This window comes from Lutra lutra, chromosome 18, assembly GCF_902655055.1.
Source record: "Lutra lutra chromosome 18, mLutLut1.2, whole genome shotgun sequence".
Taxonomy (NCBI): Eukaryota; Metazoa; Chordata; class Mammalia; order Carnivora; family Mustelidae; genus Lutra; species Lutra lutra.
This window is the reverse complement of record NC_062295.1, coordinates 23663518-23687345: the sequence shown is the minus strand read 5'-3', so window position 1 is coordinate 23687345 and position 23828 is coordinate 23663518. Positions and strand designations below refer to the sequence as shown.

At 52.4% G+C, this 23828-nt stretch overlaps 2 protein-coding genes across 37 annotated transcripts in view; one reads left to right on the top strand and one right to left on the bottom strand.

Annotated features, from left to right (window-relative positions):
• Positions 1–671: 671 nt before the first annotated feature.
• On the bottom strand, positions 672–19575 carry CTF1 (cardiotrophin 1). 35 transcript variants are annotated; one of them, XR_007124439.1, is made up of 9 exons: positions 19496–19575; positions 18204–18322; positions 15858–16277; positions 7457–7593; positions 6984–7084; positions 6766–6795; positions 6485–6574; positions 6030–6137; positions 2702–5310 (listed from the first exon to the last, which is right to left on the bottom strand). XR_007124439.1 is itself a non-coding variant. In XM_047713644.1 (4 exons), the coding sequence occupies exons 1-4, from the start codon at positions 19518–19520 to the stop codon at positions 1065–1067; spliced, it is 663 nt and encodes a 220-aa protein (XP_047569600.1). In that variant the 5' UTR covers positions 19521–19575; the 3' UTR covers positions 672–1064. The 35 variants fall into 35 exon arrangements, 2 of the variants coding, with proteins under 2 accessions (XP_047569600.1, XP_047569601.1); XR_007124425.1 differs by having other exon boundaries at positions 6670–7084; XR_007124435.1 differs by having other exon boundaries at positions 6098–6137; positions 6670–7084.
• Positions 19576–22057: 2482 nt separating this feature from the next.
• BCL7C (BAF chromatin remodeling complex subunit BCL7C) overlaps positions 22058–23828 on the top strand; it is a 41562-nt gene continuing 39791 nt past the window's right edge. The window contains exons 1-4 of one of the 2 annotated variants that reach the window (XM_047713648.1): positions 22058–22323; positions 22839–22917; positions 23244–23352; positions 23455–23616. In XM_047713648.1, coding sequence (XP_047569604.1) covers positions 22232–22323; positions 22839–22917; positions 23244–23352; positions 23455–23616 — 442 coding nt within the window. In that variant the 5' untranslated portion in view covers positions 22058–22231. The remainder of the gene's footprint in view (positions 22324–22838; positions 22918–23243; positions 23353–23454; positions 23617–23828) is intronic. The other variant, XM_047713647.1, reaches the window with a different exon arrangement.

Here is a 23828-nt window from a genome sequence, read left to right as displayed (position 1 = left end):
CCCCTACTATATTATTTTAAAGCAAATCCCAGACATCATAATGTTTCATTTACAATATTCTTCAGGATTGGGGCACCGGGGTGGCTCGGTTGGTTAAGCATCTGCCTTCTGTTCAGGTCATGATCTCAGAGTCCTGTGATGGAGCCCTGAGTCAGGCTCCCTGCTCAGTGGGGAGTCTGCTTCTCCCTCTCCCTCTGCCCCTCCCCTGCCCCTCCATGCTCTCCCTCTCTCTCTCAAATAAACAAATAAAATATTTTTATAAGATTTTTTTAAATTTTTTTTTTAAGATTTTATTTATTTATTTGACAGACAGAGATTACAAGTAGGCAGAGAGGCAGGCAGAGAGAGAGGAGGAAGCAGGCTCCCTGCTGAGCAAAGAGCCCGATGTGGGGCTCGATCCCAGGACCCTGGAATCATGACCTGAGCTGAAGGCAGAGGCTTTAACCCACTGAGCCACCCAGGTGCCCCTTTTTATAAGATTTTTAAATAAAATTTTTTAAATAAAAATTTTATTTTTTATAAATTTTTTATAAGATTTTATTTATTTATTTGACAGAGAGAGAGAGAGAGAGATCACAAGTAGGCAGAGAGGCCGGCAGAGGTGGGGGTGGTGGGGAGAAGGATCCCTGCTGAGCAGAGAGCCCAACACAGGGCTCGATCCCAGGACCCTGGGATCATGACCTGAGCCAAAGGCAGAGGCTTTAACCCACTGAGCCACCCAGGCACCCCCAAATAAATAAAATCTTAAAAAAAGATATTCTTCAGGATATACCTCTAAGGCATAAGGAATTATTTTAACGTGACCACAGACATTTGTCACATCTAAGTAAATAATGGTAATTCCTTAATATCACCTAATACACAGTCCATGTTCCAATTTCTTGGATTATCTCCTAAATGTCTCTGTACTGTTGGTTTGTTGAAGTCAGGACCCAAACCAAGCTCACACATTGCACTTGGTTGTTGAAATAGGGAGCTTCTGGCATTGCTCCAAGTGATCCTTGCCTGCTGGTATTCTGCTCCCCTTGATGTAGGCTGGACCTCGTGACTTGCTTGTACGATGACTAGAGTCGGCAAAAGTGATAGGACCGCACTTCCAAGAGAAGGCTGCGAAAGGCTGTGACTTCCATCTCAGCACTCCTCTCCGGCTCTTCTCTGCTTCTCTGATAAAGCAAGATGTCATGTTGTGAGCTGCCCCATGGAGAGGTCCACGTGGCAAGACCTGAGAGCAGCCTCCCACTAAAAGCCAGGAAAGGACTGAGGCCCTCAGACTACCAACCCTTGAGGAACCAAATCCCGCCAACATCATGTGGGTGAACTTGGAAGTGGCTGCCTGTGCCCCTCGAGATGACTGCAGCCCTGACACTGTCAGCAGGCTTGCGAGAGCCTCTCAGCCTGGATCCCTGACCCACCAAAATGGAAATCACAAATGTTATTTTAAACCACAAGGTTCTGGGGTAACTTGTTACACAGCAGTAAATAACTAATCCCATGGTTATGTCTCCTGAATCTCTATCTACAACAGTTCACCTATGTCTTGTGGCCTTTCTCTTGCTAGGCCCGGTCCTATTTGGAAGACAGAGTCATGTGTATTAATCAGTGTCCCTCAAAGTGGGACCCAGAATCTCCAGGGAGATAGGGTGGTGTCTCCTGCACAAAGATGCAGACACCCCGGCTCCTTGGAACTTCCCGAATCTTGGAGTAGGGACCAGGGATCTGGACCTTTAAGAGCATCCCAAGGGAGACAGAGTTGGTCTAAAGGCTTGGCTTTCACACCCTCTGTGGAGCACTGTGTGATCTCACCTCTCTGAACCTCTGTCTCCTCATCTGCAGGATATAATGATTTTCACAGCATTTACTTGGTAGGAGGCTGTGCCTAACTGTTCCCTCTCCTACTTTCTGGATTCATGGACTCGAGCTCTTACGGGATAAAGAAAGGGATTAGGTTACAGGTAGAGTGGAGGAATTGGTCCCAGAGGTATTCTCACACGTGTTCTCACACACTCAAGTGTTACTGGCAAGCACAGATACGTTCAAGTCCTTGCATGGGAGAGACAACCTGGTTTTTCAGTTTGCCAAGCAAAGGTTTCTTCTGCGTGCTAAGGCAACTTAAACTATTTATGGGAAAATCAGTCCAATTGCATCATATGAACTGTTGAAGATTTAAGAACTTCTGGGGAGTCTGAAATGTTAAACACCCTTTTAAAAAATTTATTTATTTATTTGACGGAGAGAGACACAGCAAGAAAGGGAACACAAGCAGGGGGAGCAGCAGAGGGAGAGGGAGAAGCAGACTTTCCGCTGAGCTGGGAGCCCAATGTTGGGGCTCGATCCCAGGGTCCTGGGATCGTGACCTGAGCCGAAAGCAGGTGCTTAATGACTGAGCCACCCAGGCGCCCCCTCCTTTTTTGAACTCTTTCTGCAAATTGCTACCGAATCTATGTCATTCTATTACTCTCTGTTTTTATGCCAAACATGTCACACAATCCTTGTTTTAGTATTCTATTGTCTCTTAAATTGTCATCTCAAAACAACAATCTTTTTTTTAAAAGATTTTATTTATTTATTTATTTATTTGACACAGAGAGACACAGCATGTGAGGGAACACAGGGAGGGGGAGCAGGAGAGGGAGAAGCAGGCTTCCCGCTGAGCAGGAAGCCCCATGTGGGGCTCGATCCCAGGAGTTGGGATCATGATCTGAGCTGAAGGCAGACGCTTAACTGACTGAGCCACCCAGGCGCCAATATGTATATATTTAATGATTACCACCATAAGTTTAGTTAACATTCATCTCCTCATGTAATTACACAAAAATGTTTTTACCTTTGATGAGAACCTTTAGAATTTATTCTATCAGCAACCTTCCACTATATCACCCAGCAGCATTAACTATAGTCATCACGTTTTATATTATATCCTCGCTACTTATTTATCATATAACCAAAGTTTAGACCTTTCAACCATCTTCCCGAAATTCCTCCACCCCGCCAACTCCTACCTGGCAACACAAATCTGATCACTTTCTCTATGTGTTCGGTTTTTTTTGAGATTTTGCAAATAAATGAGATCATACAGTGTTTGTCTTTCTCAGTCTGACTTATTTCACTTAGCATAATGCTGTTAAAATCCATCTGTGTTGTTGCAAATATCAGGATTTCCTTTTTTTTTTTTTATGGTTGAATAGTATCCCATTGTACGTCCATACCACATTGTCTTTATCCCCTCATCATCAACAACCTAGGAAGACAACCTAGGGCGCCTAGGTTGTTGCTTTGTCTTTGCTATTGTAATTAACACTCAAGTCCAAGCTTTTAAAATATTCTTCTATATTTTTGCTTAGTAATTTCAGAGATTTCTTTCACATGTAAATCTTTAATCTATCATTTATTTATTCCTAACGGTATTAGAAAGGGATCTTCCTTAGTTTAGGTTTCCCCAGAAGCAACCTAAGATGGGCTCCACTGACTGGGACACATTCTCAGAAGAAGAAGAATGAGGTCATCAGATAGGGCAGGGAGGAAACAGGAGCAAGAATGTGGTCTCAGTTGTTGACCAGCTTTGGTTTGACCCTAGAGGAAGCCCTGGAGCCCAAATTGTATTACCAGGTGAGTTCACCTGGAAGTAAGCCCTTCCTTACATCTGTGCCAATCTGCCATTGGCCAAGGTCAGCCAGGAGGAGGGGTGCTGGGCACTTTTCCAGAGATAGGGGCAGCTGGGCAATGGGTCTACTATCATAAAAGGATCTGGTAGGGCCCCAACAGCATGTACTACAGTTCACCTTTGCACTGCTCAGATCTACTTGTTTTCCCCCTGAAGTTCTCTCCGTCCAGGTACAGCTACTCCAGGATTCTGATGGGTCACAATTTCTAGGTAAACTTGGAAGAGGAGAATTAGTTCTAGAGCCTTCCCTGATAGTTATCAACTCCTTCCTTTGCCACTCACTCATTCCAGCCATCCCTTCCCTTCTACTCCTGGCTTCAGCCAGTATTTCTGCTGGTCTCCATAGCCTACCTGGTGGGTTGACCCTGGCCCTCCTCTTGAAGGGGTGACTCCCTAGTTACCAAGCCCTATCAAGCCATGGTACAGATCGAACTCAGCATGGCTTTCTGGAGCTGTCCCAGGGGATGACCTGAGTGCTAAACCTCTTCCTGCTGCAGCAGTCCTACCTCCCAGTGATACCAATGTCTAGTAACCCTGCCAATATGGCAAGTCTTTCCTTCACCTGCTGATCTGTCAGCACAAGGAGACCAAAGTGACCAGGAGGCAGGTGTAGCTCCAAATGCACTGGAACTCTTGCATGGTCCCCGGTAGAAATGTCCGTCCCCACTCTGGGAGTTAGGATCTCTAGACACCAGGTCCTAAAGTTAGCGGTCTGGCAGCACAAGTTCCCCCAAAGAGGTTACTGGGAGTGATGGGAAGCAGGGCCACTCCTGCTTCTAATCCTGGGTTTCCAGACTCATATACCTATGTTCTGTGGCACAGACTATAAAACAGCCATTGGCTTACGGTATATATTGCATTCTAAAAGATAGCGCTGGGTCCTCTTCATTGCTGCCATTTAAGCTGCACCTTCCAGAAGCTGTTCCATTACACTAAGAGGACAGCTGCTTCTGGACAGGACAGCAAATGCAGTGTGTCCGCCACCACAATTCTGTTGTTATAAATGGGTCCCTCAGTCAGAAGGAGAAAAAGGAGGCAGCTGTGGGTCACTAGTTGTCAGCAGTCACATCAGCCAGAAGCTAGGTGCCCTGCTAGTAAAAGGGATCTGAGCAGAACACCAGCAGCATGCATGCATCTCATTCCAACTTTTCCATATAATTTTCCAGCTGTCCTAATGCCTTTTATTTTATTTTAAAGATTTATTTATTTATTTGCAAGGGAGAGAGAGAGAGCATGAGCTGAAGGGACAGAGGAGAGGGAATCTCAAGCAGACTCCTCGCTGAGCTCAGAGGCCGACGCTAGGCTCAATCTCACAACACTGAGATCAGGACCTGAGCTGAAACCCAGAGTCAGATGCTAAAACAAGTGCACCACCCCGGCGCCCTGCCCTTGATTGTAATAGTTTATCCTTATCCTCCCTCATTTTAAATGACCCTTTTATCATATCCTAAATTGCTATGTATCCATGGGTCTATGCCTGGACTTTCTGTTCTGTTCCATTACGCTGCTTGTCCAGTTCTGTATCTCCTTCACACAGTGTTTAATGTAGTAGAGCTTTGGAGACATTTTTCTTATTCCATGGAGTCTGCTCATCTGATTAAGCTTCTTTGGCAAGTCTGGTCACAGAGTGAGAGTCCAGTGGGTACCTGCTGAACAGAGGGACAGACTTGCTGACTCCAAATCCACTTTCTCCCAGTTTTTAATCCAACACCCTAACCCCCCATCGGACTCTGCTCCTAGGACAGGGCTTGTTACGCCTCTCCCTCGAGCCCTCCTCCTCCAGCCTAGGGCTACTCAGGAAGCAGGGGCAACGCTCCGCTGCATTCCAGAGGTGGCCAAGGGCCGAGCTGGGACTGGCTTAGGATGTCCAGGCAGATCACCAGTGGATCTGCCTGTCTCACTTGGTCATCGTGGTGTCCAACCAGCTTGGGGACAGATGGTGGTGCAGATAACGGGACAACAAGGGAGCCTCGTCTGGGGACGGCAGGGAACAGCCCGGACACTGGAGCCAGTCCTACATTCAAGGCCTCCAGAAGTAATTCTCTGCGTGATCCTCAGAAGCCACCGAACTCTCTAAACCTCGTTAGTAACCACAGAACCTATTTCCCAGAGTTGTTACAAGGAAAAAAGGACATCTATGTATAAAGTGACTGGTGACATAAAAAAGGCTAAAAAGAAAGTGATTCTTTTCCTTATCTTCTCATCTCATTCCTTCCTACAGTCTCATCTGCAAAATGGGGGCCAACCGCCTGTCACATAACCTCGAAGGGAAACCAGGGCCCCAGGAGCCGGAAAGTGTCAAGTCCCAGAAACGAGAGGTGACGGTAACATAAAGAGCTCCAGTTCTAGGTCCGGGTTTGAATCTTACCACTGATCCCTGTGGGCTGTGTGACCCCGAAGTGACCAGGTGACCTTGCTGTGTCTCAGTCTCCTCACCTGTGAAATGGGAAGACAGCACTATCCAGCCCATGGTGTTCTGTAAAGGAAATGTGAGATACTGGAGCCCTTAGGAAGCACTGGAGAAATCCTGGAGGTGGTGTGGCTGGGCTGCCCCCCAGAAGGGAAGTACCCTGGCCCCTCTTGCCACCACCTAGGGCTCTGGAACAGTGAATGGAGCAGGCTGCACTCCTCAGCCCGATGATGCCTGCGCTGAGGGCTTCTCTTCCAAACACCCTCACCCCCCTCTTCAGCCAGCCGCCCCATTAGGATGAGGTGCTGACTTAGGGGATCTGCTCAGCCAACCAGCCTCCCTGGCTTGGCTTGGCTTTGCAGAGCCTCAGGCTGGAACCATGATGCTCCTGCCTTCCTTCAGCTGATACTCACTGAGGTGTCACCTTGAACCTGGCCTGGTGCTGGGGCTGCAGAGATGAGAAGTCCCTGCCACCTGTCACACTGGGCAGAACGCCTGGGAGACTGAGAATGACAATGTAGGGTGATCAGTAAATGGAAAGGGAGACTTAGGGACATGAGGGAACCCCAAGGGGGCTGAGGAGACCAGGAAAGCTTACCAGAGGAGGGAAAAGCCTGAGTTGAAGGTTAACATAAAAGAAGGACTGTATCAGGTGAAGGGGGAGCAGGAAGGCTTTCTGTGCGGGGAGAATTACCTGAGGCAGGCCTGTAAGTAGGTTGAGCAGCTGAGGTAGAAGGTGGGGAAGAACAAGAAGTGAGCTGCAAGGCTGCACATGGACTGGGGGATCACAGGCCTCAAAGGGCAGGCTTCAGAGTTAGGACAGTGTCCTGAGGGCACTGGGAAGTCAAGGAAGACATAGATGGTGGGAGAGGCAAGATGCCACTTGCCTTTCTCCAGCCTGTCATCTCTTACCAGCCACCAGGGTCTCTGCTCTCTCTGCCATCCTTGTCTGCTCCCGAGACCTGTCACCCAGGCTCCCACCTCAGGGCCTTTGCACTTGCTCTTGTCTTCATCTGGAGAGGGAAGGGTGAAGATTTGTAGTGGGGGGAGGCATGGGGTTGGGCTTAATATGGAGGTCAGGGGGAGGATCTGATTTGGAGTTCACATGTGTTTGTTCTGAATGGGCCTCATTATGTGACCTGCTAGGTGACACTGGGGTTATGCTTGAAAGGGAGGGACAGGGGAGATCTCTTAGGAGCATATGTATGGCAGGTGGGGATGGGCCTCCAAGTGTGGGGTCATGAGGCACCAAAGATTTTGCCATTGGTTGGAGGCTTTCTATGCCACTGGGGTGACCCTGGGGGGACACAGGAGGGTCCTCATAGCAGGGATCAAGGCATTTGATGGGTGGGATCAGCGAGAGCCGGTGTGGTGGGAAGTATTACCCAGTTTCCAGATGAGGAAACAGGCTCAGAGAGGTTGCGGGGTTCACTCCAGCTAGTGATGGACAAAGGCAGGACTCACACCCAAGTCTGCTGGCTCCTGAGTTTGGGGGGGTCCCCAAGCATCAGCTTCTGTAAGACTAAAACAGAGATGGAGACAGATGGGCTGCGAGGTGGGGATGGTTAGGGTGACAAAATTGATGACCTTTGCCAAGACAGACGCCTTGGGGTAAAGCTGGGCTTGGGCTGGGGGCCAGTTCCTCCAGCTGTGAAGGGCACCTAGGGGTCAAAAGAGAGAGAGAAAGGGAAGCCCCCAAGAGAAGGAGGAGGTGGTGGGGTTGTATGAGGGTGAACCTGCCTTCTGGGGTGAGGCCCAGCCCCACGTCCACCATCCACCTGTGAATAGCACCAGATCAAGTATCTGCCTCCCTCTTCCCCTCCGCCCCTCCTGCCCTCCTCCTCTTCCCTCTCCACCTCCCCCTTCACTACCTGGCCTGGCCTACGCCTCAGTGCACCCACTCAAAGGGCCTAGTCTAATCCCCTGACATCACCACTACCCCTCACAGGCCCTCTCTGGCAGCCCTAGGAGCCCCCAGTCTTGGAGATCCAATTTAGGATTCCCCCCCAGAGCCCATCTTTCCTTCAAATTTCTCCCTCCTTCAGCTCACAGTTCAGATCAGAGACACCCCCAGATCCAGTCCCAAGCTGGGGGGGGGGCAGGAGCCTAGGGTCTGTTCGGCCTTCCTGTGTGACTTTAGCTAAGCAGATGTCCTTCTCTGGGCCTCAGGCGCCTTATTATATCTCCTTACCACCCCCTCCCCCGACCTGGGCTAATCACATCAACCTATTTTGGCTTCTTCTCAGCACTTTGTTGCTTTGGGAAAAATTTTTTTTCTTTTTTAAACATTTTATTTATTTATATGACAGAGATCACAAGTAGGCAGAGAGGCAGGCAGAGAGAGAGAGGGGGAAGCAGGCTCCCCGCTGAGCAGAGAGCCTGATGTGGGGCTCGATCCCAGGACCCTGGGATCATGACCTGAGCCTAAGGCAGAGGCTTTAACCCACTGAGCCACCCAGGCGCCCCAGGAAATTTGGTTTTATCAGTTCACATACTTGTTGTTGGTGTCCCCGCTCTGGACTGGGCACCCTTACGAGGCAGGGACCCGGCCCATCTTATTACTTACCCTGATACCAGTCCACAGTAGAGGTCCCATCGAAATTATTGCTAATTGAATGTAGACATGGGTGAATGAATGAACAGGTGTATCTCCTGCCTTTGCAGGAAAGCTGTGGGCCTTCTTTCTCCACACCAGGGAGGAAGGTAGAGCAGTCTTCCAACCCCACAACTGGATAAAAGCAGTGCAGGGGTGGGGGGGGAGCAGCTCTGCCTGAGCACTTTGACCCAGTGTGTGGGCAGGGGCTGAGAACCAAACAATGCTCCCTTATGGAAAGACTGGGGACCTTGTGAAGGAGGAAGAGAACCCAGCCACCCCGCTGAGTGGCAAGGCTTCCCCAGCTGCAAAGGGCCTTAGGTGTGTGTCTGTATGTGCTGTGGCTGGGCAGAGGGCCACCATTGGCCCAGATCTCAGGAGTCCTGACCTCCAGCTGCATGCGTGTCTGTGTGCACACATGGGACTGTGGTGTGTGTACACCTGTGGTGTACTGTGGTGTGTGGTGTGTGTACACCCACGTATGGACCTGTCTGCTCTGCGCATGTGCCTCTGCACATGTGCCTCTGCGAGGGCCTCTGGGTGTGGCTGGGTGTGCACATGTGTTTGCACCCTCCGTCTGTAGAGCCTGTGGGCCTAGCAGTGTGTGTGGTTCCATACACAGGTGGCCAGGCCCACTGGAGTGTGAGCTCTGTGAGGACAGGGATTTTTATATCTTTATTTATTTATTTGAGAGAGAGAGAGAGCATGCAACACAAGCAGGGGGAGCAGCAGAGGGAGAGGGAGAAGTAGACTCCCCGCTGAGCGGTCCCAGGACGGGGATCATGACCTGAGGCCAAGGCAGCCACTTAACCTTGTCACCCAGGTTTCCTGAGCCAGGGAAGGGATTTTCTCTGACTTGTTCTCTGTTCTATCCCAGCACCTGGAACAGGGACCAGCACACAGTGGGCGTCAGTACTACTTAAATGCATGAATGTGAGTGCGTTCACATATCTGGTGTGCGCCCATGTGCCAACGTGTGTGTGTATAGATGTGCACATGCTCCTGTGTCTAAGGTACCTTGGTGTGAGTGATGCTGCTCACAAGCCAACACTCCCATCCCTTTTCCAAACTCCTCGGAGGTCAGGGCCCAATGCAGGAGGAGGAGCAGGAGGCCGCCTTCTCCCTAGTAACTGGATCCCGGACGTGCGGAGCAGCAGGGAGCAGGGCGGCCTCTTTGTCCCCCGATAATCCCCTCCTGCCTTTGACCCCTCCCTCCCAGCAACCAGGTCTTAAGGTCGAGTTTGGGGACTGTAGAAGACTAGGGTGTCACCTCAGTGTCCCTCTCCCAGCCTGTCCTTTGCTTCTGGGGCTTCTGCACCTGTGCCGCCCTCCCCAACACACACCCCCACTCTAGGGTGTGACTCCTTCCCTCCCTCTTGGGAGGCCTCAGAGCTCAGCCCAGGTATAAAGCCACCTGAGGGGCAGGAGGACAGGTGCGCCAGAAGCATCCAGAGACTGGAGGAGGAAGGAGCCAAGGAGAGAGCATGAGCTATCTGCTAGGTGAGTTGGGAGAGGGTGTGTGTGGAGTTCCAGGGCCTAGAGACCAGGAGGGGAAGAGGTACCCTCCAGGGTCTCTAGCCCTTAGGACTCATGTTCCTGGCTGCTTCTTTGCATGCTAGGAACCTCCAAATCCTTACACACAGAAGGTTTTGTTCATCACTCACTCATTCATTCAAGAATTATTGAGGTGCAAGGTAGTTTTCTAAGCATTGGGGATACAGCAGTGAACAAACAGACAAAAAGCTATGGTCTCATGGAGATTTCATTCTGCAGACAGACGATACACATCATCGTCATAAGTAAGTAAATTATGGGGCGTCTGGGTGGCTCAGTTGGTTAAACGCCTTCCGCTCCTCAGGTCATGATCTCAGGGTCCTGGGATCAAGACCCACATCGGGCTTCCCACTCAGCGGGGACTCTGCTTCTCCCTCTCCCTCTGCCCCTCCCCGCCACTTGTGTTCTATCTCTCTCTCTCCCTCAATTAAATAAATAAATTCTTTTAAAAAAAAGTACATTATAGTGCAGTATGATAGAAGGTGAGTGCAATGAGCCAATTTTTTGAACGAATGCATGAACGAATGGGCCTTCGCTTTCAGCCTTCCCTTAAGTTCTAAACTTAGGGAACTCAGGAATGTAGAAAGGAGAACAAAGGAGACCATCACAATTTGCTTCTCATCTCCATTGCTTCCTGCTCGTGACCCTAGGTGACCCCCCCTCTGAGCCTCACACTGGGAAGAGAACTGGGCCTGAGCTGTAAGGGGACACTTAGCAGCATTTATTCAAATTTAAAATGAGCACACCCTTGGGGCACCTGGGTGGCTCAGTGGGTTAAAACATCTGCCTCTGGTGCAGGTCATGATCTCAGGGTCCTGGGATGGAGCCCCGCATCGCATCGCATGGGATTCTCTGCTTGGCAGAGAACCTGCTTCCCCCCACCTCTGCCTGTCTCTCTGCCTACTTGTAATCTCTGTCAAATAAGTAAATCTTTATAAATAAAATAAGCACACCCTCAAAGGTGCCTAAAGAGTTTGGGATAAGGATGTTCATGGGAGCGTTCCGTCATTCAACAAATATTTACTAAGCTCTGTGCTAGGTGCTGGGGAACCAGCAGCAAATGAGTCAGGGCAGGTCCTCTCTTTCCTGGAGCCAACATTCTAGGGGGAGAGACAGTAACAAACAAGCAGACAAATAATTAAATAAATTAAATAGCAAAAGTCTCTGAAGACTATAGACCGAGGAGGGGGAGGGGCTTTTGATACGAGGTGAGGACAGCTTATCTGAGCTGAGGCCTGAAGAACAAGAAGGATCCAGCGTCTGGGAAGGTTTGGGGTGGTCCTGGCAAGGCCCAGGAAGGGCAAAGACCTGGGGGGGAATGGAATGGGAGGCCAGTACAGAGGGGCGAGGCTTTGCAGGCCACCGAAGGGCTTTGATTTATTCACTTCCACTGTGTGAGGTCTGAGCAGAGGAAGAATTCAGGCACAGGAGGGATCTAGTTGAACTGGGGGGCTGTTGGGGAGGAGGTCAGCAAGTGTTGAAGAAGCAGAGACAGGTTGGGGGAGGCGACTGGGTGAGAAGGGCTGGTGGCTGGGACCCAGGGGGTGGCAATGGATGGAGGAGGAAAGCAGGTAGATTCTCAGTGTCTCTTGTCAACTTTTAAGACTTTTTATTGAGAAGAACAAACAGAAAATTACCCAACTCATGAAGCGTACAGCTCAATGAATTTTCACAAAATGATCGTATCCTTGTCATGAGCACTCAGACCAAGAAACACAGAGCTGGACTGGCTATCTTTTAAGGACAGAGCCGATAGGGTTTACTGTGGGGTAAATGTGGACAGCAAGAGAGAATGAGGCGCCAAAGAGGATCCCAGGTTTTGACCTGAGCAAAGGGAAGAGTGGAAGCGCCCTTGCCTGAGATGGGAAAGGCTGGGAGGGAACTCGGAAGAGGAACCCAGAGTTAAGTACTGGAGACTTTGAGTTGAGACACTTATTGGTATCCAATAATGTCAAGCAGGAAGTTGAATACATCGGGTCTGGGGGCCCGTGGAATGTTCTGGGCTGGAAATAATCTTACAGGGTGATGTGGCCCCGACTTGGATACACACAATTGTTGCAGGCCACAAGGGCTGTGCCCATGGGAAGAGTTGCGACAGAGAATGAATGAACCAGCAGGCGGGCTCGGGGATTGGATGCTGACCTCTGATTTCCTCCACCAGCCCCGTTGTGCCTGCTGATGCTGCTGCTGCTGCCCCTCAGTCTAGGGGCCCCCATCTCCCCAGCTGAGCCCATCAGTCAGGCCTACAGCCTGGCCCTCTACATGCAGAAGAATACATCAGTGCTGCTGCAGACTTATGTGAGTGACACGGGGCATAAGCAGGGGACGAGGGCAGCGGGACACTGCCCTCCTGGCCCAGCCCCGGGTAGCGGAAGCAGAGCAAGGTCGGGAGAAGTTTCCTCCACGAGTCTGAGGGTTCAGGGCCTCCGTGCACTAGAGACTCACTCCAACACTGTCACTGATGGCTGGTGACCTTGGGTTAGTCGTTCCTTCTCTCTCTCCATCTCAGCTCCCTCATCCGCAAAATGGAATTGGGATCCTGCTTTTGCTCACCTTTCAGGACCATTACAAGACTCAAAGGCGGCACAGACAGAGAAAGACCTCGTGCTAAGTGCTTACCTGAGCCCGATGCTGAGCTAGACACGCATCCTCCTTCCCTCACAGACGTCTCTAACAGTTCGGAGAGACGGAGTTATAACCAGATACGGAAACTGAGTCTCAGAGAGGGTGAAAAATTTGCTCAAGGTCACACAGCTAAATCACTGGCAGCACCAGGATCTTAACCTGGTCTGTGGCATTGAAGCCAATCCTCCCCGCTCCCCACCCCTCGCTGTCTAGCAGCTCAGACTAGCAGCCTGCCTGCTGAATCTGACCCACAGGTGTTTTCTGTTTGGGCCATGATATACTTGTTCAAGTTTTGAACACGACTGCCTCTCTCCAACAAGCACAGGGACACTCCTGGCCCCTACCCCATCTTAGTTCTGCCTTCTTCCCCAAGTTACACGATCCGCCTAGCCCTTAGAGGCCCCAGGGTTTGTGACTCTCCATCGTACTATATTTCAGGCCCGTGAGAAGTTACTAAATGTAGTTTCTAGTCCTGTAACTGCCGCCATTCCCTGGTTAGCTTTGGGTACCCTGAACCTCGGTTTCTTCACCTGTGAGATAGGGATGGAGGACTAGATGGTCTATCAATTTGGGGATTTATCAGTGGGCATCAAGATTCTATAGGTCCAGGTTTGTGGAGGCCAGAACTTTAACAGAGAAGGCACTCAACTAAATTTAATAATGTTAACAATTATTTATTAATGATTATAATAAAATTAATAAGCGTAAATAACTAAGTGCCGCAAATAAAAAAGAACCATAGAGACTCTAATTACACTGTCAATTCTTTAGACTGAAAATAGTATAATAAATGATACAATCATAGTGTTATGATATTAATATATTATAAACAGTGGCTTGTCGTGCCCTTATTGTATGCCAGGAGCTGTGCTAAGTGCTTTCTATGTAGCACTTCTTACGTTTGCACAAGAATACCGATGCATGGGAATTACTGAAGCCGTGACTCAAAGTGGTACAACTTGTACATGAAACTGGGCCATCACAGAGCCCAGGCTCAGTGCTAGGAGATGTCCACCAGCTCCCCCTGGGAAGATGTCAGATGTGAAGCCAGGGGGAGCCCCAGGGGACCACTTCAGTCCCTGCACTCCTGTCTCTGTCTCTCGTGCAGCTCCAGCACCAGGGCAGCCCCTTCAGTGACCCTGGCTTCTCAGCCCCCGAGCTTCAGCTCAGCAGCCTGCCTCCTGCCGCCGTCTCCTTCAAGACCTGGCATGCCCTGGATGACGGGGAGCGGCTGAGCCATGCCCAGGGGGCCTTCCTGGCCTTGACCCAGCACCTCCAGCTCGTGGGGGACGACCAGCGAGACCTTAACCCTGGCAGTCCTATCCTGCTGGCTCAGCTCGGGGCTGCAAGACTCAGGGCCCAAGGCCTGCTGGGCAACATGGCTGCCATCATGACCGCCCTGGGCCTGCCCATCCCCCCTGAAGAGGACACTCTCGGGGTTGTCCCCTTCCGGGCCTCAGCCTTTGAGAGGAAATGTCGAGGCTATGTAGTGACCCGGGAATATGGCCACTGGACAGACCGAGCTGTGAGGGACTTGGCTCTGCTCAAGGCCAAGTACCCTGGATAGAGGAGACAGGACTTCCTGTCAGAGGTTGCAACACTTCTTTCCCAGTGGACTCTTCTCTGCCTTGCTTCTTGGCAAGAAAGGAGACACATCGTGTCTAGCAGACAGGGTGTGTATGTTTCGGGATATTACCTAGGAAGTAAGCCTCAAGTCCCTTTTGCCTGGGCCTTTCCTGCCTAGGTCCTATGGCCTCCCTTCCGGATCTGTGGGGGGACTCTATGGATATCATTTTGTGGGTTCTCAATCCGGGGGTCCGGGTTGCCCACATCCTGGGTGGAAAGAAGTGTCTTTTTGAAGAGGCTTCACTTTGCACTCTGCAGGGAGAGGACAGTCGGTCTCCTTCCTGGGCTCTCCTTCAGACCCTCCTGCTCCTGTAAGTTTGCAGAGGTCTTCTTGTCTCTACCTCACTTCCTGTGGGAAGCTGTGTGCTTTCTGAGCAGAGAGGCCTCCCTTCTTTGGATTTCATTACCTCCCCTAGTCTACCTCCCTGACTAGGCCCTCCGTTCCAACTTTCCATTTTGAGGGACTTCACTTCTTGATCAATGGAAGTCCAGCTGAAAAAGTAAGGACTCCTCTAGATGTGTACTGCTCAGGACACATCCACTTCCTGTTCTAGAGTGACTGATGTTATCCTTGGCCTGAGGGCATTTGTGAAACTCCTATTTATATTGTGGCTTTTGGGTATGTCTGGGAGACCAGGCTGTGGCCTAAGGATCCTATTCTCCTCAAAGGTGTCTCGCCATTGTCAACAACTGTATATACTGGTAACGTTAGTGTTCTTTTTATTTTTAAACATTTTATTTACAAAAAATTAATTTATTCTCCGAAATAAAACTCTTTTAAGGTGTTGATCTTTTCTCTCCATAGACCTGGCTTGGGGGGAGGGGAGGTGCAGGGACACAGCAGAAGAGGTGAAGGAGGAGAAGGAGGTCCAAGGGAGAAGGAAGTAGGGCCCATCCAAAGGGCCTGGATGGGGCAGGGAGAGCACAGCAGGGTGGGTGACACGGTGGGAAGGTGGCTGAAATTTGTCTGAAGTAGCCCTACCACTCGGCCAGGAAAGGCCAGAGAGAGGCACATGCTCACACGGGGCCAAGGAGAGCCAAGAGATGGAGAAAAGGGGAGACAAAGAGGTCCCCCAGAGATGGGTGAAGGGGGAGATCCAGGAGAGACGGAGGCAGGCCCAAGCCATGGAGAAGAGGGAGAAAGCAAGAAAGTGATGGCCACGGGAAGAGGAGGAACACAGGAGGTCCGACAGAGAGACACGGAGAACACATAAAGCAAAGAGACAGAGAGAGAGATGGAGACAGTCGGGGCTCCCCAGGAACCGACAGAGAGATGGAGAGACGGAGACGCACGACGAGCGGATGACAGCGAGCTGCAGCCCCGTGCCCCGCGCTCAGGCCGGGCCCCCGGGCACCAGCTGGCCCAGGTCGCCCTCGGTTCGGCTCACCCACTCGCGGTAGAGGCCGCACACGCGGAGCCCCAACACCTTGGCAGGGAAGACGCCCGCGTCGGTGACGGCAGCTGCGGCGTTGGTGGCAACGACGGCGGGCTCGGGCCGGGGCCCGCGGGTCTCGTCGGCGCCCAGCGCGGCCAGCACGGCCTCCACCCCGGCGCCCAGGGCCCGGGCCTGGCGCGCCGCCTCCTCCAGGCGCAGCAGCAGGCGCGGGGCGCGCGGGTTCAGCTCGGCCTGGTGGCGCCGCACCACCTCGAGCAGCGGCGGCAGCGCGGTGAGCGCCGCGGCGTCCAGCCGCAGCCGCTCGGGGGTGGGCAGGCCCGCGTGGCCGGGTGCCGGGGCGCTCAGGCCGGCCACCGGCAGTCGCGGGGGCGAGAAGCCGGGCAGCCCGAAGGGGTCTCCCTGGTACTGCACCTGCGGAGATACGGCACTCAGTGGGGGGCGAGGGGTGGGGGCGCGAGGCGCGACGGAACCTTTCCACTCTCCGCTCCTCCTCCTCTCGCTGGGGCCTCAGTTTACCCCCTCCCAAATGACGCATTCCTCCCAACAAAGTTGTTGTGTTTGAGATACTCCAAAACAACCACAACCACAACCACAACAACAAGTGGGCTTTGCAACAGCGCCTGTTTCCTCGTCTCTAAAATAGAGACGACAGGGGCGCCTGGGTGGCTCTGTGGGTTAAAGCCTCTGCCTTTGGCTTGGGTCATGATCCCAGGGTCCTAGAGTCGAGCCCCACTACGGGCTCTCAGCTCGGCGGGGAGCCTGCTTCCCCCCTCTCTGCCTGCCTCTCTGCCTACTTGCAATCCCTGCCTGTCAAATAAATAAATAAAATCTTTAAAAAAAAAATAGAGACGAAGTATCAACTTAATAGGGTAGTCATGAGCATGTTAAAATGACTCAGGCAGGGCGCCTGGGTGGCTCAGTGGGTTAAGCCGCTGCCTTCGGCTCAGGTCATGATCTCAGGGTCCTGGGATCGAGGCCCGCATCGGGCTCTCTGCTCAGCAGGGAGCCTGCTTCCCTCTCTCTCTCTCTCTCTCTGCCTGCCTCTCTGTCTACTTGTGATCTCTCTCTGTCAAATAAATAAATAAAATCTTAAAAAAAAAAAAAAAGACTCAGGCAAATGCTGCCCCCCTGGAGGAGCACAGTGAATGTTAGCGATATCATTAATGCTATCTTACAGACCCGAGTGCCAGTCCTGACCCCACCACTTGCTAGCTGTGCAGCTGCATGTGAAACCATCTCCCTTCTCTGAGTCTGCCTTGTCATCTGTAAAATGGGGGATCAGTTCCCGGCCTGTCTTTCTACCAGGGATCTCCTGAGAATCACAAAGATACTGGCAGAACCTTGGTCAGTCTCACCAACCCCGCGCCCCCCCCATCCTCCAACACCTCTGTACCTGCCTGGCACACAGCAGGGGCTCAATGAATAACTGTTGTATGAACAAACAAATTAAAGGAGATTTGTAATTTGTAAAAATGCTACAACAATACCATTTATCCTTTTCTAACATCTTGTCTCTGGATTGGCACTGTTTGCTGCTTTAAACACTATTCCTAATCTTTCCAAATAGGTATGATGATTATGATAATGCTGATTTTACAAATGAGGATATGGAGGCTAAAGAGGTAAACTGACTTGCCCTAGGTCATCCATCTAGGAAAGGACAGAGCTGGATTTTGAACCAAAGTTCATAGCACCACAAAGTTAGTTCTTTCTATTATCCCACTTTCATAACTGTTATATCATTATCTTTTCATGTTACCATTAGTGCCCAAGGGCAAGTAAGTTAGCAGGCCTACAGTCTATTTGATTCAAAACTATAACCTCCTTCCATTACACTAGAGTAATTGATGGAAATACCCTCTTTCCTTGGGCAAGGCCCTATGCCCAACCAAAGACATTGGCAAATTCCCCTCCTCTGTTAAAGTCCCCTCTTGGGCTGGAATTTTAGCCTTAAATTGAAACCCTTCTCGGTCTCTCTGCATAGCATAGGTAGAAGATTTCACAACTCATCTTCGTAAACTGTCTCCTTTAATAGCTGGGGAGACCAAGGCCCATGGAGGTGAGGTGACAAGATCACAGAAAGCCTGGAACCTAGGTTTCTTGACTCCCAGACCAGAATTCTTTTCACTCTTTCAGCCTCTGTCTTAATGCACTGTGGGGGGAACCTCCAAGCTGAGGCAGACAGAGGGGCATTTGGAGCATAGGGAAAGTCCTCCAGTTTGCTCCAACTTCTGTATCTGGGAAATGATGTCAGAAAAATTAGAGGTCAGGAACCTCTGTGATCTGTACTCCCCCATTCCTCAGGCCTCTGGCACCCCCATCCCCATTCCCACTCACATATTCCTGGAGCAGCTGCTCAGCATATTTGGTGAGGAGGCGGGCAAGGCTGTGTGTCTGACGGATCTTGGCCTCCAAGTGGGGAAGGGGTGAGATGGAGGAGTCAGCCTGTGGATCTTCTGATGGGAAAAAGGGGGAGGAATGAGGGCAGCAAGACCCCTGCTCCTTGACTACTCTTCCAGGCTGGCTCTTCCTTCCTGAACCCACAAGTTCTGCTCTGAATTCTCCAACTTTCAAGCCAGGCAGCCTTTGTCCCATTCCAACTGATGGTAAATGAGACACCAAACATTTGTGAAACAGTTGTCCTGCCTGAAATGTATTCCCTGACCCCCAATCACTGTTAAATCCTATTAAAGCCAAATTAAAATATTGCCTCCTCAGTGTGGTCTCTGGATTCACTTCTCCCTTAAATTGCCTTTTTCCTTTTACTTAAGGCCATTTGTTTATACTCCCAAGGTTGTTTTTGAACGTCTCTTTTATAGCTGGGAGTCCTTTGAGGGAAGGTTTCACATATCCCCATACCTCACTGATTTTTGGTGAAATTTAACATCACTGAAGCACAGAACTTCAAATCGCAATATCTTAAACCCATTCTACAATTGGGAAACTAAAGTCCCATGTCCTCCCCGAAGGACAGTCTGTGCAGACGCTGGGCAGGACACCTGCAGCATCCGTGACTACCCTTCCCTAGCGTAAGCTAGGGGGTGGAGCCCCGGAAGGACGACTACATTTCCCGAGATTCCAGGGCACGTGCCAGGGCATGCTGGGGAATGTAGTCTTGGCCCGGCAACTCCCGCCCCGCCCCCCAGCTCCCCCCTTCCCCGCGCCAGAGTTTCCCACCGCTAGTCTCTATCCTTAATAGCCTCGACTTTCGTCTCCTATTGTCATTCATTAGCTCCCGTGGCCCAAAGACTTCCTTCCCTAACTCTATCCCTCCCTCTGGTCCGCAGGTCTGATTCTTTCCCAATACTACCAATACAGAGGATTCCGGCGTCCAGCCCCAGCTGCGACCTCAGTCCTTTCTCTCAAGGTGTACTCGAACCTGTGATCTAAACCCTGAGCCCAAGTCCCTGAAGTCACAGCCCAGGACTCCGCTAAACTCCGGTGCTTGTCCTTTCCCACAGTTCACCCGCAGCTCACCCGCTCGTTACCTGACACCGGGGCCCTGCTCTCCCCAGCTCAGGCCGCTCCCTTCCCGGACCCGGGGGTGGTGGGGACCCAGACCCCAGCTTCCAGCCCTTCTGACCCCTGCTCCCCTCGGGCACTGGGCATCCAGCCCTTCAGCCCCTTACCCAGACTTCCCTCCCTCCGGCTCATGCTGGCCCCTGGCTGATCCCGGTTGCCTACACGCCCCCCTTTCGAAGGGGGAGAAGGGGGAAAGGGGTAGGGGCGTGGTCCGGGCGCAACCAATCAGGGCTCAGACCCCAAACAATCTCCCCCTCCGCCCCACCGCCCTCCCCAGGCAGGATTCCTTGGCTCTGAGCTCAGCTCCTTGCTTGCGCTGCCCAGTCAGGAAAGGGGCCTGAGGGGGGTTGGCAGGTTGTCTGCGTGGTGGGCTCAAAACCTAGAGTTTGGGTGTGCCCAGGCCTGGGAGGCAGCCCTGGTACCCGCTGGAGGAGGAGGCTCAGGCTCTGACCTGGGGCAAGGCTTAGTGAGCGAGCTTCTTTTCGGAGAAAGCTGGGGGGTACGGGGGTGGGGAGCGGAATAAGAGAGGGTGGAGCTGGCAAGACAGGAATGTGCTGATCCTCCCTTCTGTCTGGGCGCGGGGGGAGGGGGAAGCTGGGTGCGAGAGAGGCCTCGCTAAGGGCCCTCAGGCTTGGGCCACACCTGCCCAGACACATACCTCCTGGCCTATCTTAGATACTTTTCTGCTCACCCTCTCCTGTCACATCTACTAGAAGGGGAATAGATAACGGCAGCAGCTCACTTCACCTTACCAGGCCCAGTAAGAGAACCCCTCTGATGTACACACATTTACTGCATACAGACCTTCATTCTCACCCTGGAACAAGCTTCAGAGACAGGTAAGGGGTTCATACCGATATATCAACCTCACTGACCAGGTGCGGATAAACTATGGATGGTCTGTGCGCACTTATACCCATAAGTGGTCCCCAAGCACCTACTCGTCCCGGGCTCTGGGACCCAGAGACAATCCATATTTGGTCTGTGGCCTCCCAAGGAGCTCACAGTCTGATGGAGGCCTTGGTCTCTGGCCTCCTGAAGAGCTCACAGTCTGTTGGAGGTGACCATCATCAACAGTAGGTAATGGGGTTTGTGAAGGGACTGGGAAGGAGTCCTGTGTTTCTGCGAAGGTATTACCATGAGCAGTCAACTGCCAGAATAAAGGAAGGTATTAACTGGCAGAGAGCATAGGAGGAACAACTGAAGCCAGACTGTTGGTAGGGGCCACAATCACGCACTTATGAACAGTGACTATTTTTTGGGCATTTACTATGTGCAAGGCACATTGTTCCGGGAGTTACATATTAACTTATTCTCGTATTACAGCTGAAGGAATAAAGATAAGTGAGTCGCCCAAGGTCACTGGACAAGAAGAGCTAGGATTTTGCCCAGAGGCAGTTTGGCTCCAGAAATTCGGTCAGAATCCCCCTCCTTATACCTTAACCCCTCTGGACATAATCACACCAAAACACACCGAGACGAGAGCCAAACCCTTGAAACACACACACATAGCAACACATGTCGTTATCTGCTGGCAAACAGAGATTCAAATAAACTCAACCAAATCACACTCATTTTAAGTAAGCCTTTAATTGAAGTATAATAGATAGGGAAAAGCATACCGTTTGGTGAATATTCAAAGTAAATATAGTGGGGGAGGAGTGACCAGCACTATCTTAATCAGTTTCAGGTTAAGAAACTGAACAGGAGCAGTGCAAGAGCTCCCTTTCAGTCTCTCTCAAGGGTGACCACTTATCCTGACACCGATTGATTAGTTTTGTCTGTTTTGAACTTCATATAAAAGGAATCATACAGTGTATACAGTGGTATCTGATTCCTTTCATGAGACATAACCCCGTTGTGCGGGACATCACTCTCTGCTGTGTCCACTGTATGAACAGGCTACAATTCCGCTTCCACTCTACTCTTGACGGGCCGTTTCCGGTTTGAGGCCATTATCTACAGTGCTATGAACATTCCGGTACACATCTCTTGGTGCTCATACCCACGCATTCCTGTTGGTTGTTAATGACCTAGGAGTAGAATGCTGCTGGATGGTGCGACCTAGGAGTAGAATTGCTGGATGGTGCGAGTTCAGCTTCTCCAGAAAACCGCCCGTTTTCCAAAGCGTCTCTACCCGTTTCCACTCCCACAGAAACATGAGAGGTCTGGTTGCTCTACTTCTTTGTCTACACTTGATACGGTCTGTCGTTCTCATTTTAGCCATTCTGGCGGGTAGAGACTTCTACTCCTATTTGCAGCGTCTGGTCCGTAATGGGCGCTCAGTGAATAGATCACTGAACGAAGGGCTGGAGGAAGAGCTGGACAGCGCGGGAGTGCCAGCCAGGGGCGGCCGGACGCACACGGTGCACACAGCACTCGGGGCCGTCCCCGCGCTGCGGACGCGGGCTGGGACAGTGACCCTCTCGCGCCCGCCTCCCCCTCCCCGTGCCCACGTGGTCTGAACGCACCTCCTCAGCCCAGCCGCGCGAGTCTAGGCGCCAAGCTGTCCCCAACCCTCCCTCTTGGCTGCGGGTAGGGGGCGCTGCGCGTCGGGGCGCCCCGAGGGGGCGGGCCCGGTCGGGGCGGGGCCGGCCGACTTCCAGGCCTGGGCTCTGGCCGCCCGCACCGCCCCGCCGCTCCGGGGACGGGCCGGGGCGGGGCGCGGCAGCAGGAAACGGGGCGGGGACTCGCGGAGGCGTTGGGGAGCGAGGGAGGGCGCGGCCAACTCCCGAAGGGACGGCAGGCCGAGACAGCGGCGCCCTGGTTTGGCGCCGAGCCTGAGCCCGCCGGACGGGAGGCGGCCCAGCCGCGGGCTCGGCCTCGGCCCCAGTCCCGCCAGCATGGCCGGCCGGACCGTTCGGGCCGAGACCCGGAGCCGGGCCAAGGATGACATCAAGAAGGTGATGGCGACCATCGAGAAGGTCCGGAGATGGTGAGCGCTGCCCCGGGGCCAGGGATGGGACCTGGCGGGACCACTCTCTCCCAAATGCGTCTATCCCCCCTTCGCGAGCCGTGGCCCCCAGCTGTTAGGTGTGCCCCCGGCTGCGCCCTGAAGCTCCAGGGCTCTGTCCGCCTTCTGGCTACACCCTCGGGTCTACAAAGCGTGTTCCCAAGCCTTACCCTCATTTATGCCCCGCCCCCTAAAGCTTTGACACTCCTCCCTCAAGTGTGCCCAGGATCTTCTTTGCTATGGTTCCCAGCCGGGCCCAAAGCCTTTCTCCCTTGTATACCCCAGGGGTCTGCAGAGCTATGGCCCCAAGCCATGTTCTCTCCCCAGAGGCACCACTGTGTATGGCCTGGGGTCTGCAGGACTCTTTCTCCTTCTGACTTTATGCCCCATTAGCAAAACCGCACCACTGCCCCTTCCACAGGTCTCCCCATATGTGTTCAGCTCCTGCGGGGGGGCTCACTCCTCAGAACTCTGACCCAGCCCCCCCCCTCCCACAGGGAGAAGCGCTGGGTGACTGTGGGCGACACTTCCCTTCGTATCTTCAAGTGGGTGCCAGTGGTGGACCCCCAGGAGGAGGTGAGCAGACTCTCCCACACTAGGCCCTTCATCTGTGCAACCTCAGGCAGGCCCCTCCCAACCCTGGCCTCCACCTCCAGTCCCACTCTGAGACCTCAAATGCAGCAGCCAAGACAGATGCTAACAATTACTGGCAACTCCACCCCCTTCTCCCTTTTTCTTGTTTCAGACCCCTGAGTTCAAGACCTAACTCACGGTACCAACCACTGTCACCTGATGCAGGGCCTTTTGCTTCTCTTTGCCTTAGTTTCCTTATTTGTACACTGGAGGGCTTTGCAAGCACTAACTGAAAAGCTGTCACTGACCCTTACCCCTCTAACCCCCAGGAGCGACGGAGGGCAGGTGGTGGGGGAGAGAGATCCCGAGGCCGGGAGCGGCGGGGCAGGGGCGCCAGTCCCCGAGGGGGTGGCCCTCTCATCCTGCTGGATCTCAATGGTATGTTAGGGATCCTGGGATTTCGGGGGTGGTGTGGGCTGGGGGGTTGAGGGAGGGGCTTGGGACCCTCAGGCCCAACCCGCTCGGCTTTTGCTCCCACAGATGAGAACAGTAACCAGAGTTTCCATTCGGAAGGCTCCCTGCAAAAGGGCACCGAACCCAGCCCTGGGGGCACCCCCCAGCCCAGCCGCCCTGTGTCACCTGCTGGACCACCGGAAGGGGTCCCAGAGGATGCTCAGCCCCCACGGCTGGGCCAAGAGAGAGGTAGGACCAGGTGACTCCCGGCAGCCCTCTCCTCTGAGTCTTGTCCTCTGCAAAGGTGAACCCAGCAGCTTACCTGTACATGTACCTGTTCCCCTCCTGTGTTATTCCCTCCCGGAGGTCTTCCCTGACTCCTGCAGAAAGTCACCGCCCTATCTCCTGTGAATGTCTCATTCATCTGGCTTCTCTAGGTCTTTAGATAACTAATCACTGTC

Bases quoted from the DNA above. Each gene is read 5' to 3' on its own strand.
- CTF1 (XM_047713644.1), bottom strand. From the start codon at position 19,520: ATGAGCCGGAGGGAGGGAAGTCTGG. The intron at 18,323-19,495 runs GTAAGGGGCTGA...TTTTCCCATCAG, and splicing joins CCGGAGGGAGGGAAGTCTGG to AAGATCCACAGGCTGACTCC. The intron at 16,278-18,203 runs GTGAGTGGGAAT...GTATCTCCGCAG, and splicing joins AGCAGCTGCTCCAGGAATAT to GTGCAGTACCAGGGAGACCC.